The sequence below is a fragment of the Pseudophryne corroboree genome, chromosome 5 (genome assembly GCF_028390025.1).
Source record: "Pseudophryne corroboree isolate aPseCor3 chromosome 5, aPseCor3.hap2, whole genome shotgun sequence".
NCBI lineage: Eukaryota > Metazoa > Chordata > Amphibia > Anura > Myobatrachidae > Pseudophryne > Pseudophryne corroboree.
Window position 1 is genome coordinate 146720591 of NC_086448.1, and position 14711 is coordinate 146735301.

General features: G+C 45.8%; 1 protein-coding gene across 2 annotated transcripts in view; it reads left to right on the forward strand.

Annotated features, from left to right (window-relative positions):
* DNAH11 (dynein axonemal heavy chain 11) overlaps positions 1-14711 on the forward strand; it is a 561376-nt gene that overhangs the window by 108769 nt on the left and 437896 nt on the right. For both annotated transcript variants that reach the window (XM_063921780.1, XM_063921778.1), the window contains one exon: positions 432-621. In XM_063921780.1, coding sequence (XP_063777850.1) covers positions 432-621 — 190 coding nt within the window. The remainder of the gene's footprint in view (positions 1-431; positions 622-14711) is intronic.

Here is a 14711-nt window from a genome sequence, read left to right on the forward strand (position 1 = left end):
CTGCGGAAGAGACACACACATGGAAAAACGACCTTATTGTCCATAAACCATTCAATACATTATTACAGACACAGCAACAGATATTAATGATGATTCAGTGTGGTCTTCTATCACACAGGTTCTCAAACTCGGTCCTCAGGACCCCACATGGTGCATGTTTTGTAGGTCTCCTCACAGAATCGCAAGTGACATAATTAGTTACACCTGTGGACCTTTTAAAATGTGTCAGTGAGTAACTAATACACCTGTGCACCTGCTGGGTTACCTGCAAAACATGCACTGTGTGGGGTCATGAGAACGGAGTTTGAGAACCTGTGTTCTGTCATATACACGTAATTGTAGATTTAAAGTTCACTATCTAATGTTTATGTAGTGATAAACCGTAGATAGATAGTACCGTATAACAGATGTTTGTGCATCATGTTTTATAGGGAATATGTATTTGATAGAGGAGCCCTTCATGCATTTGAATCCATGTTGATCAAATGGTCCTATCAGATTCGAGATGTCATTGAAACAGATTCTTCACAGCCTCTTGTAAAAGGTCTCAATCCAGGTCCATCATCTGAGCTTGATTTCTGGAAAGATAGATGGGCAAATCTTGCTAGTGTATATGAGCAGGTATGTAAAGCTTTTTCCATTTGACTGAAAATTGTCTTCTCATTTTCGGAAAGAGGCTAGTTGTCTGCACTTAATTCAGCTAGCGTCAATGTTCGCGATGTACCTTCTGGAACGGCATGTCGCGTCCAGCAATTTTACTACGTTTTACTCACAACCCATAGAGGTGCACTGTAATATAAGCGATAATATAGCTACTGCCGTAGGCGGAATTGTGCGCAGCCCAGCATCACAGGCTTGTATTGTCCAGCTTCAGTTAAGCAGATTTCACTTTCAGATCAAGCCAGGCCAATATGCCTTGAGAATGGTCTCCTGCAGACATTGGTGGAGCAGCTCTGTCAGCTGGGATGAGAGATGGGTACTACTCATAGGCAAACGCAGGGGGGGTTTCCGGTTGCCTGGAAACCCCCCTCCTCTTGGCAAGTGGCTCAAATTATCAATGACATATAATATGATTACCAGAGCTGCCACTACAACATGCAGTTTAAGGGACAGAACAGAAATACTGCTCATTCCCGGTGATAGCAGCTTCCTTTACCAAGTTTGCTGTGTGTTTGGATCTGAGTCCTCAATCAATGCACTGGAGAGTAGCTACCAGGAAGAAGAGACAGGAGCCGTACCATGAGGTGGGAGAATGTGTGCTTAGAAAGTGCAAAACTTATTCTATTGCTGTATGTTTGTGTTTTTATTTATTATTTAAATGTTTGATACAGCCTATACTATAGAACATCTATAGTGTGTTAAATATTAATACTGTATTCCATATAGTATCCAGTGTATAAAAAGACCAATGTTTACATTAATATCCAGGGTCGTTACTAGGTTCCTCTACTGCTCTCCCAGACTCCCGCACTTGAACCAATGTTCTGCAAAGTGGTAGATTGTGGAATGCATTTGGAAACCCCCCTCTAGAAATCCTGCGTTTGCCACTGCTACTGTAGCTCAGAACTATAACTAATCTGAAGTTCTCCACATTCACTTGTGTATTCATGTTGAACACATGCTTGTATCAGTGCGCCGTTCTTCAGTATTCCACAAGTCCTTTTACAAGAGCTTTGCATTCTGAAATGTATATACATACAGTACCTATATCCTGTTGTCTCTAGCTTTACAAATGTTTGCTTAATATTCTTAAAGTAATCCTCTGTTGTCTGTGAACAGTGTTTGCTTTTAAACTGTTAAAGCTCAATATGCACTATACAACTAACAGCTGGGGAAACAAAGGTATGTTGTTACCTACAGGCCCCAGACAAACATGAAATTACCTGTACTGTTTGCCACTTACAACTGAGAAGATTCAAATACAGAGGTTGGATAATTTTCTTTTGCCGTTGGAAAGTATTGTTGACATTAGCCTAGATTGTTAGTTGCATTATTATTATTATTATTATTATTATTATTATTATTATTATCATCCTTTATATTGCACCACAAGGGATCTGCAGCACTCAATTACAGAGTACTTAAATGAAAAATCAAAACGAGACAGTAGTGACTTACAGTTGAAGACAATATAGGACAAGTACAGGGTAAATAAACATAGCTGCATCAGCAGATGACACTGGCATAAGTATCAGGGTGGCAGAAACAGTGGGATTTATTATTATTATTATTATTATTATTATTATTATTTTTATTACTACTAGTTATTTATATAGCACACGCATATTCCGCAGCGCTGTACAGAGAATATATTGGCCAGTCACATCAGTCCCTGCCCCAGTGGAGCTTACAATCTATGGGGGTGATTCCGAGTTGTTCGCTCGCTAGCTGCTTTTAGCAGCATTGCACACGCTAAGCCGCCGCCCTCTGGGAGTGTATCTTAGCTTAGCAGAATTGCGAACGAAAGATTAGCAGAATTGCGAATAGAAATTTCTTAGCAGTTTCTGAGTAGCTTGAGACTTACTCACACATAGCGATCAGTTCAGTCAGTTTCGTTCCTGGTTTGACGTCACACACATGCCCAGCGTTTGGCCAGCCACTCGCCCGTTTCTCCAGACACTCCCGTGTTTTTCCCTGAAACGCCTGCGTTTTTCCGCACACTCCCAGAAAACGGTCCGTTTCCGCCCAGAAACACCCACTTCCTGTCAATCACACTACGATCAGCAGAACGATGAAAAAACTTCGTTACGCCGTGAGTAAAATACCAAACTTTTGTGCTAATTTACTTGGCGCAGGCGCACTGCGTACATTGCGCATGCGCAGTTTGCGACTAATCACTCCATAGCGAAAAAAAATAACGAGCGAACAACTCGGAATGACCCCCTATATTCCATACCACATGTACACACACTCATTCATGCTAGGGCTAATTTTGTTGGGAACCAATTAACCTACTAGTATATTTTTGGATTATGGGAGGAAACCGGAGTACCCAGAGGAAACCCACGCAAGTACGGGGAGAATATACAAACTCCACACAGTTTGAGCCATGGTGGGAATCAAACCAATGACCTCAGTGCTGTGAGGCAGTAATGCTAACCATTACACCATCCGTACTGCCCTGCCTTCGAGGATGTTTAGGTAAGAGAAGGATAAACACATGAGGGTTGAGGGCCCTGCTTGTGAGGACTAACATTCTAAAGGGGAGGAACAGACAGACAGGGGTGGCATAGATGGGGTAGACAGTGAGCGTGGAACAGGGGGTTAGGATGAGAGATGGCTGGGTTTGGTGAAGAAAGTGGGTCTTGAGAGCCAGTTTGAAGTTTTGTAGAGAGGTGGAGAGTCTGAGGGGGAGAGACAGTGAATTCCAGAGAAAGGTAGCAGCTTGTGAGAAATCTTGAAGGTAGGAGTGGGTGGAAGTAATCAGTCTGCAGGAGAGGAGGCGTGCATTAGCTGAGCGAAGAGGACGGTTGGGAGTGTAAAGGGAAATAAGGTCAGTGATTTAAATGGGAGAGGAGTGGGTGAGGGCTTTGTAAGTGAGTGTGAGAAGTTTGAATTGGATTCTGAAAGGGAAGGGAAGCCAGTTAAGGGCTTGTAGGAGAGGGGAGGTGGTCGTAGTGCGTTTGGTGAGGAAGATGAGCCGGGCTGCAGCGTTGAGAATAGATTGGAGTTGAGAGAGGTATTTGTCAGGGATGCCAGATAGGAGGAGATTACAGTAGTCCAGTCTGGAGATGACCAGCAAGTGGATAATGGTTTTGGTGGCATCCTGGGTGAGAAAGGGTCTAATCCTGGAAATGTTTTTGAGATGAAAGTGGCAGGTTTGTGAGAGGTGCTGAATGTGTGGTTTGAAGGAGAGGGAGGAGTCGAGGATTATGCAAAGACAGCGTACTTGGGGGCTAGAGGAGATAGTCATGTCATCAATAAAGTCAATGATCTGTACTTTTCTACTGTGCTAAAAAGAAAATGAATATTGGTGTTATCACTGTTTAACCAATGGGATTTAGGGGTCTATTCATGTGTTAATATTAACATCAATGATACTTTAGTATCAGTCTTGCTTCGAATAGTGGCGGTGAGTACTAACTCACCAGAGCAATTCAATATTGTTCTGGTGCGGAGATCCACAGTTCAGCTCTTCCTGCGATACCTGTTACTGCTACATCCGAAGCAGTGAAACTTAGCAATGCCGAATCTGATACATGCGCACAACGAACCTGGTTTTCAGCAGAAGAAGCCAACCAGGGGCGGAAACCGGGACAACTTGCCATAGCACCATCCACAGATGGCGAAAATACCCGCTGTCAAGCTCCAAAAATGTAGTATTTTCGGAGCTTGATGATTTTTGTCCCCATGCAATAGTAGTGAAAGGTAAGCAGGAGATATCTGCTGTATTACCTTTATAATGAATGGCAATTTCTAGAAAAGCAGAAATTAAGGGATAATGAATAGACCCCATAAATACTATGTAGCATAGGCAGGGGTTTAACTGTTGGCCCAGGTATTTTTTCAGGGCGTGGCCTAATCACGGGAGTCGTGGTCATGCCCTTTATGCAAATTCATGTGAAAAAAATCTTTACACGGTGCTGAGCGCAGATTTGAGGGTGCTATTGTGCCCCTCAGCAAGAGGCAAATCCTGAGGAGGGCGTGATCAGTGTGATCATGAATGAGCGTTTCTCATACGTCCTAGAGGATGCTGGGGATGCTTCAAGAACCATGGGGTATAGACGGGATCCGCAGGAGACATGGGCACACTATAAGACTTTTTGAATGGGTGTGAACTGGCTCCTCCCTCTATGCCCCTCCTCCAGACTCTAGTTAGATTCTGTGCCCAGTGACACTGGATGCACACTGAGGAGCTCTCCAGAGTTTCTCAGAAAAAAAGACTTAGTTTTATTATTTTCAGGGAGAGCTGCTGGCAACAGGCTCTCTGCATCGTGGGACTGAGGGGAGAGAAGCAGACCTACTTCTCTGAGTTCAAAGGCTCTGCTTCTTAGGCTACTGGACACTGATAAAGCTAAATATTTATCTTATTTAAAACCCTTTAAGAGGCCTAAGAACACTGTACGCTATTGACGTATGGAGTACCGTAAGGGTACGCATGTTGCGTAACAATCGCTTAGCCGTGGTCGAGACGCTCAAGCGTCACGTTCGCTCACGGCCAAGAGATCACAGGCAGGCACGCTATTGGCTGCTGACTAACGTAATGGTTCGCTATAGCGTAGCGGACGCTCGGGACCACGAGGAGATCACCAGCGGCGCAGACGCTCACAATGTTAAACCTTTATATCTAAACCATAAACAATGCAATATGCAGTAAAACCTTAGTGTAGAGATAGGGTGTAGATGCAACACAGTGTAACCTTATTAACTTAAAAGCTGTTCGAGCGTCACCGACGCTCTGAGAATACTTAACACTACAATGAACACACAACTACCGGGCTTAGGGTCTAACGCCTTATGAATATGTTATACTTGCAAAAAGAATAATACAGTACAAGTCATACACTACAATATAACATAGACTAACTAACCAGGTAACTACACAGGAAATACAATACAATACTATTACGTTTAAGAGAGTACGAGAGAAAGAGGAGAAAAGAGAGAGAGAGAGAGATATGGCCCACAATATCAACAATGACAATATGGTTGCGGAGAAAAACTTACGCACAAAGGGGAACGATCGCATGCGCCTCTGGACATCCAGCTCCCGATTATCAGCAATGAGAACCGTTGAAGAGTGAGAGCTGGATGTGATCGGCTTGTCTATTTATGCCCCACACACAATACAATTCAATGGTCCCTACAATCTCATTGTTCATTGGACACAGGAATTCCTCCTCGCATTATAACAAAAGGTCATAGGTTGATTCATACAGGTGGGCTGTGACAATTTCCAACTGCTCAGGTGGGTGGGAAACTGGGTTTCCCGCCGCATGGATAAGTAAGTGCAAATAATAGTAAATGGACATAAACTTCTTATGTCCATAACTATTCGCACGAGCGATTAATTCGCTTCAAACCAACACCGGAATATTGCTAATTAAATACTCTTCCGATGGATACTAAACACCACTGTATTACTCCTGTCTGACCCTTCGTATCAAACAAAGAGGGATTTCTCTGTCCATGAACATTCTACATTAACCAAACTTTCAGATTCTATCAAAGGGACCATAATCTACAAAATACATTATATGGTGAAAATATGTAACGAACGAGTCGCCCGCTAGACGCATACAATCTCTACCGTAAATGCGCATACCGTGCGCCTGCGGGTGCCCGCAACAGCGAGTATGCGCACGCACGGGAGAGCGCACGCATGCGCAGCAGGGACACATATGAGGTGCAAATATGGCAGTGTGCATCGTGATATTTTTCTGACTTTGACAACACCATTATCTCCAGAGGGTTCGATCACTTGGTGCGCCTAGCTGCTTGTTTCCGGAGCCGCGCCGTCACCCCCCTCACAGAGCCAGAAGACAGAAGCCGGGTGAGTAAAGGAAGATCAGAAGACTTCAGTGACGGCAGAAAACGGCTTTTGAGGTACCGCGCTGCGCGCCAGGCTCCCACATGGGAACGGCACTGCAGGGCGGGCGCCCTGGGCAGCATAGGATCCTCAAATAGCACTGGCAGATGTGTAAACAGTGCCTAGGCACTAATTACGGACCCCCGCCAGTATAAATATGTAATTTAAGCGGGACTGAAGCGTGCCATGAAGGGGGCGTGGTTTAGCCCTCACAGTTCTGACCAGCGCCATTTTTTCTTCACAGAAGCTGCAGAGAACGCTGAGCCTGGCCTCCCACACTACTGTACAAGTAACAGGGTGCAAAACGGGGGGGGGGGGGGCACGAGATTAGGTGCTAATTATTTACATATAAAGCGCTAACAGGTCTGGGCAGTCTTTTTTACTCGCTTCAGTACTGGGAGAGGCGCTGGGTTGTGAGCTGGCAGAACTCACTCTGTGTCTCTCTTACAGGCTTTGTTGTGGGTCTGTCTCCTATAGCCCAGTGTGGTTGTGGGTGTCGGTACATGTGTGTCGACATGTCTGAGGCTGATTGCTCTTCCCAGGAGGAGGCTGGAGTGGGGACAGAAAAGACTGTGAGAGTGACCGCATCGGCACCGCCGACGGATGATTGGGTAAATATGTTGAGTGTTTTGAATGCAAATGTGGCTCGGTTGTCTAAGATATTCGATAAATCTGAGTCTAAGAACCAGACATCGAGAAAATCCATGGAGGATGCATTGTCACAAGCTCAGACCACTTCGGGGTAACAGAAACGTGCTTTTACCCAGATAGCAGATACAGATACCGACACGGACTCTGATTCCAGTGTCGACTATAGTGATGCCAGATTGAATCCAAAACTGGCTAAGAGCATTCAGTACATGATTGTGGCAATAAAAGAAGTGTTGCATATAATAGAGGACCCTGCTGTTCCTGATACTAGGGTCTGTATGTATAAAGGAAAGAAACCTGAGGTAACGTTTCCTCCCTCTCATGAACTGAACGCTCTTTTTGAAAAGGCTTGGAAAAATCCTAACAAGAAGATACAGGTTCCCAAAAGAATTCCAGTGGCATATCCATTTCCATTTGGGGACAGGGAAAAGTGGGAGTCAACCCCCACGGTAGACAAAGCTTTATCGCGTCTATCCAAAAAGGTGGCGCTTCCGTCTCCTGACACGGCAGCCCTGAAGGATCCTGCGGATTGTAAGCAGGAAAATACACAAAAATCCATTTATGTCACTACGGGTTCGCTACTCAGGCCTGCCGTTGCTTCGGCATGGGAGAGTAGCGCTATTGAAAAGTGGGCAGATAACTTGTCATCTGAGATAGATACCCTAGACAGAGATAGCGTGCTTTTGACTCTGGGTCATATCAGGGACGCTGCAGCATATTTAAAAGAAGCTGTAAGGGATATTGGCCTTTTGGGCTCAATGGCCAATGCCATGGCAGTCTCGGCTAGGAGAGCATTGTGGATTCATCAATGGAATGCTGACTCTAAGAAGGTGATGGAGTCGTTACCGTTTAACGGTAGTGTCTTGTTTGGTGACGGCCTCACTGACCTGGTATCTACGGCTACCGCGGGTAAGTTGTCATTTTTACCTTATGTTCCTGCACAACAGAAGAAAACGCCCCACTATCAGATGCAGTCCTTTCGGCCCAATAAATACAAGAAAGGACGAGGGACCTCCTTCCTTGCTGCGAGAGGAAGAGGAAAGGGAAAAAGGTCACAGGCTGTGGCAAGTTCCCAAGAACAGAAGTCCTCTCCGGCTTCTACCAAATCCACTGCATGACGCTGGGGCTCCTCTGTGGGAGTCCGCACCGGTGGGGGCACGACTACAACTCTACAGTCAGGTCTGGGTGCACTCGGACCTAGATCCTTGGATATTAGAAATAGTAGACCAAGGGTACAAATTAGAGTTTCAAGACGTGCCCCCTCACCGATTTTTCAAATCGGCCTTGCCAGCTTCTCTTCCAGAAAGAGAGGTTGTATGCTCTGCGATACTAAAGCTGTGTCAAAATCAAGTCATTGTCACGGTACCCCCTTCACAACAGGGGGAGGGTTTTTATTCGAGTCTGTTCGTAGTACCAAAGCCGGATGGCTCGGTCAGACCGATTCTGAACCTAAAATCCCTCAATTTCTTTCTAAAAAAAATTCAAATTCAAGATGGAATCTCTCCGAGCAGTGATCTCCAGTCTGGAGGAGGGCGATTTTATGGTGTCCGTCGACATAAAGGATGCCTACTTACATGTTCCCATAATCCTCCACGTCAGGCATACCTGAGGTTTGCTGTTCAGGATTGTCATTACCAATTTCAGACGTTGCCATTTGGTCTGTCCACGGCTCCGAGGATTTTCACCAAGGTTATGGCGGAAATGATGGTTCTCCTGCGTAAGCAGGGAGTCACAATTATCCCGTACTTGGACGATCTCCTCATAAAGGCGAGATCCAAGGAACAATTGCTGAAAAACGTTGCACTCTCTCTGACGATTCTGTAACAACATGGTTGGCTCCTAAACTTGCCAAAATCACAGTTGGTTCCGACGACACGGTTGTCGTTCCTGGGTATGATTCTTGATACAGAATTAGAGAGTTTTTCTTCCAGTGGAAAAGGCTCTGGAAATACAGAACATGGTAAAACAGATTCTGAAACCGGCAAGAGTGTCGATTCTTCAATGCATTCGGTTGCTGGGGAAGATGGTGGCGGCCTACGAGGCCATTCAGTATGGCAGGTTCCATGCCAGGGTGTTTCAGTGGGACCTGCTGGACAAGTGGTCCGGGTCTCACCTGGACATGCACCGGAAAATATTCCCATCTTCCAAGACCAGGATCTCCCTTCTGTGGTGGCTGCACAGTTCTCACCTTCTGGAGGGACGCAGGTTCGGGATTCAGGATTGGATCCTGGTGACCACAGATTCAAGTCTCCGAGGCTGGGGAGCAGTCACACAGGGGAGAAATTTTCAGGGAAAATGGTCAAGCCAGGAAGCTTGTCTGCACATAAACATTCTGGAATTAAGGGCCATTTACAACGGCATTCTGCAAGCGGAACATCTTCTTCGCGGTCTGCCCGTCTTGATTCAGTCAGACAACATAACAGCAGTGGTGTACATAAACCGCCAGGGCGGAACAAGAAGCAGAGCGGCAATGGCCGAGGCCACGAGAATTCTTCACTGGGCGGAGAAACATGCAAGCGCTCTGTCAGCGGTCTTCATTCCAGGAGTGGACAACTGGGAAGCAGACTTCCTCAGCAGACACGATCTCCATCCAGGAGAATGGGGTCTTCATCAAGCGTTCTTTGCAGAAGTGACAAGTCGTTGGGGAATTCCTCAAATAGACATGATGGCGTCCCGCCTCAACAAGAAACTTCAGAGATATTGTTCCAGGTCAAGGGACCCTCAAGCGATGGCGGTGGACGCCCTAGTGACACCGTGGGTGTTTCCGTCGGTATATGTGTTCCCTCCACTTCCACTCATTCCAAAATTGATAAAGATGATAAGAAGAACAAGGGTTCAGGCGATACTCATTGTTCCAGACTGGCCAAGGAGGGCCTGGTATCCCGATCTTCAGGAATTACTCATAGAAGATCCCTTGCCTCTTCCTCTACGAGAGGACCTGTTACAACAAGGACCGTGCGTGTATCAAGACTTACCGTGGCTGCGTTTGACGGCATGGCGGTTGAGCGCCAAATCCTAGCCCGGAAGGGTATTCCCACTGAAGTCATTCCCACACTTCTTCAGGCTAGAAAAGAAGTAACTGCAAAGCATTACCATCGTATTTGGAGGAAATATGTGTCTTGGTGTAAATCTAAGAAGGCTCCTACGGAGGAATTTCAGCTGGGGTGTTTGCTCCATTTTTTGCAAGCTGGTGTGGATGCGGGCCTAAAGTTGGGCTCAATTAAAGTACAAATTTCGGCCTTATCAATTTTCTTTCAGAAAGAATTGGCCTCCCTTCCAGAAGTTCAGACCTTCATGAAAGGCGTACTACACATCCAACCTCCCTTTGTGCCCCCAGTGGCGCCATGGGATCTGAATGTGGTGTTGCAGTTCCTGCAATCTCATTGGTTTGAACCTTTGCATAAGGTTGAGTTAAAATTCCTTACTTGGAAAGTAGTCATGTTGTTGGCCTTGGCTTCCGCAAGGCGGGTATCTGAATTGGCGGCTTTGTCTCACAAAAGCCCCTATTTAATCTTCCATGCTGATAGAGCGGAGTTGAGAACTCGTCAGCAATTTCTGCCAAAAATGGTTTCATCGTTTCACGTAAACCAGCCTATTGTGGTGCCAGTGGCTACTGACGCTTTGGCGGAATCGAAGTCTCTCGATGTGGTCAGAGCTTTGAAAATCTATGTCGCCAGAACGGCTCAAATTAGGAAAACAGAGGCTCTGTTTGTCCTGTGGGTTCCCAACAAGATTGGGGCTCTGGCTTCCAAGCAGACTATTGCATGTTGGATCTGTAATATGATTCAGCAAGCTCACTCTACGACAGGATTGGCGTTACCGAAATCTGTGAAGGCCCATTCTACCAGAAAGGTGGGCTCATCCAGGGCGGCTGCTACTTTGTCGGGATCAAACACTTTTGTGAAGTTTTACAAGTTTGATACCCTGGCTGAGGAGGACCTCTTGTTTGGTCAATCGGTGCTGCACAGTCATCCGCACTCACCCGCCCGTTCTAGAGCTTTGGTATAAACCCCATGGTTCTTGAAGCATCCCCAGCATCCTCTAGGACGTATGAGAAAATAGGATTTTAATACCTACCGGTAAATCCCTTTCTCAAGGGTCCGTAGAGGATGCTGGGCGCCCGTCCCAGTGCGGGCTGTATCTGCAGTTTGGTTATGGTTACGCTCATGTTGGGTTAAGTTCAGTCAGTCTGTGACTGATGTTGGTCATGCCGTTGCATGCGTTGTTGTTGAATGCCATGTTGTACGGCGTGTTGGAGGTGTGAGCTGGTATGTATCTCACCTTAGTTTAAAAACATTAAATAAATCCTTTTCCTCGAAATGTCCGTCTCCCTGGGCACAGTTCCTATAACTGAAGTCTGGAGGAGGGGCATAGAGGGAGGAGCCAGTTCACACCCATTCAAAGTCTTATAGTGTGCCCATGTCTCCTGCGGATCCCGTCTATACCCCATGGTTCTTGAAGCATCCCCAGCGTCCTCTATGGACTAAGAGAAAAGGATTTACCGGTAGGTTTTAAAATCCTATTTTTTTCCAAAGCATTTGCACATGCGCAGTGCACGTGCACGGTAATTTCATAGCGATCATATCCCAGAAGGATGCGTATGCTATGTGATTGACAGCGGGCATCGACACAGCGTTGGGAGGGAGTGGTTCCGGACAATGGAGGCATGTCTGGACCATTTTCAGGGCGGCCACATGACGTCACACGCGGCCGATGCAACAACGGAAATGGTGGCGCTGGGCCTGTATATGCAGCCTGGCTGCGTATGCATGGTGTCTTCCTCAAATTCCTGTTCTGCAATTCAATCACAATTGAATTACGATTGCATCACTGGCAGTGATTAGCATTCTGGGCAGCTTTGCCCTGTGCTGGGCGGCCCCCAGCAGTTGCAGATTGTGCTACTGAATCTGAATACGGTCCTAAGCCTTCAAAAGAGAGAAAGTGGATAGAAATAAAGTACTCTACAAGCCAATCAGCTCCTAACTGCCATGTTACCGGCTGGGTTTGAAAAATGACAGTTAGGAGCTGGTTGTTTGGTACTTAGGAGGACATGTACTAAGCAGTGATAAAAGTGGAGAAGTGAGCCAGTGGAGAAGTTGCCCATGGCAACCAATCAGCTGCTCTGTATACTTTTTATAGTATGAGAATTATAAATGTTACGTCAATGTTGATTGGTTACCATGGGCAACTTCTTCACTGGCTCACTTCTCCACTTTTATCACTGCTTAGTACATCTCCCCCTAAATCTGTCATCTTTATCTCTCTCCAAGACTTAGTACATACACCCCTGTGTTTGAAAAATGACAGTTGGAGATGGTTGGCTGGTACTTTTTGCTCCGTCTACTCTATCTCTCCTTTAGGCTCAGTACATAGGCCTCTTTATTCTATTAACGTGGAGTCTAGGCTTCTCTATTTTTGGAACGATATTGAAAGCGACTTGGTTGGGGACCAGAGGGTAAGTTTATCCCCCTGGCTCCCTCCACCAGCCTTGGTACATTTGGTTCCTTGCGTTAAGGCCACTCTGTGCATTTGAGTCCAAATAAATAAATGGTTAGATTTAGCCCAATACCCATCCCCAGTGGCATACCTCTGGAGACACCCTCAAGTTCCCTTTTAGGTTGCGTTTGTCTCTAAGTGCGCCCCCAGGTAGCAGCAGGTATCACTAGAGTCCTACATGTTGTTGGGAACATTTGAGGAATAATGTGAAAAATATGGGCTACAAACTATATATGATATAGATATAAATATACTTATTCTGAATGAAACCGACTGCCCTTACGTCGGAGAAACGCATCAGTTAGGGCTGGAGCTGTATTATCCACGCTTCTGACTGCCTTGCATACTTGGGTCAGGCTTATAGCTGATCTTCCTTGTCGCATCTGAACCGTGCCTGCTCCCCCCCCCCCCTCCCGGGTCCTGCTAACGTCCACACACTGACACACTTGGGACTTGCCATCGTCTCCACATCGCTGCTCCCGCACTGCCTGGTTGTCCTTGTGCTATAGGACATGGCAACTGCATCATCTTATCTGCGGTGAGCTCAGTGTCGTATTGATGGATGTGTGTGTGTGTGGGGGGTCGAGCAGTGAAGTAAGACTCCGGCTAGGAGAATTTTAAAACCAGACGCCTTCAGGTGGCTACAAATTAACACTATCAGTATGCTCTTGTGAACACATCATTTACAGAGGGATCTCCAAATTATCACTGTTTATCTTCTAAATACTATTTATTTGAATTTGAAATGGTGAACCCTTTATAGGATTATAAAGTCTCATTCCAGCGGAAATAATTGGAACCAAATATAAAAATAAATGGGACATTTTTATTGATCCGACATTATATCAGTGGTGGTCAGTGGATTCTAAAGCTCTGCTTATTCAGCAATATTGTTGTTTATATATGTTTTTTTTATATGGTTAATATTTTATTAAATTGTTTTTACAACTATAATATCTTGCGCTCTCTTGTATAGTTATATTTATATCTATATCATATATTGTTTATCAGGGGATTACAGAAACCCCTCACGAGAGCTGCATCTATTTATTAAATGCATTAGTGTGAACTTATATTAGAATCTTTACCATAAGCGCCTGTATTGATTTTGCTTTGTTAGGAATATCAATATTATTTGGGCTACAAACTAGACCTGTGAAACTAGCCAATGATAGTCTGGGGGCGGGCTTAGGAGAGGGGAAGCCTAATGCCGAGTCCTGGGTTATACACTGCGACTGTGATATAGAGCACCGCTGCCGATCCTGGACATACACTAGCACATACTGTATATTGCATACAACTACACATGTATGTTTATATGTGCTTAGCGGCCCACCTCTGCACAAGGTAATCGGTGCTGGGGCTGCAGCCGCCGCTGTTTAGGACTTTGAAGTGACGTTGTCTCATTTCCTTGTCTCCAAACATAGGGCCTGATTCTGATATGGAGATAAAACCAATAAACAAGTAACTTTGGGGTCTATTTAGTAAGCCTTGTAGAGTCATAAAGTGGACGGAGATGAAGTACCAGCCAATCAGCTCCTAATTGCCATGCTACAGGCTGTGTATGAAAAATTACAGTAGGAGCTGGTTGATCGGTACTTTGTCTCTCTCCAATGCTTAGTAAATAGACCCATAGTTGCAGACTTTCTGGCAGCCAGGTTGACACAGCATTGGGCAATGGGTGTGGTGTGGCTTGGCATAGGGGGCAGGGAGGGGATGTGATGCTACATAAAAGTCTATAGGCGGGGGTGTGGCTGCGTTTGTGTCATCGTAGTCACATACACCCCCTCCCTTCCCGCTGTACAATGCCGAGATTACAGAATTGAACTGGGGCGGGGCTACGTTAATGTTATTATGCGATTTCAGCGTGAATCATGTCATCGCCCAACCGGTTCACCCACTTTACTCTGGAAGTGGGTGGCGGATTGCAGGCTCTGGGAGATTTGCCCACTTTCCCAGGGGGCTGGGAGCATCCCTCGATTTGTGGGAGCCTCCCATCCATTCTGGGAGAGTAGGCAAGTATGAGTAGACCCCA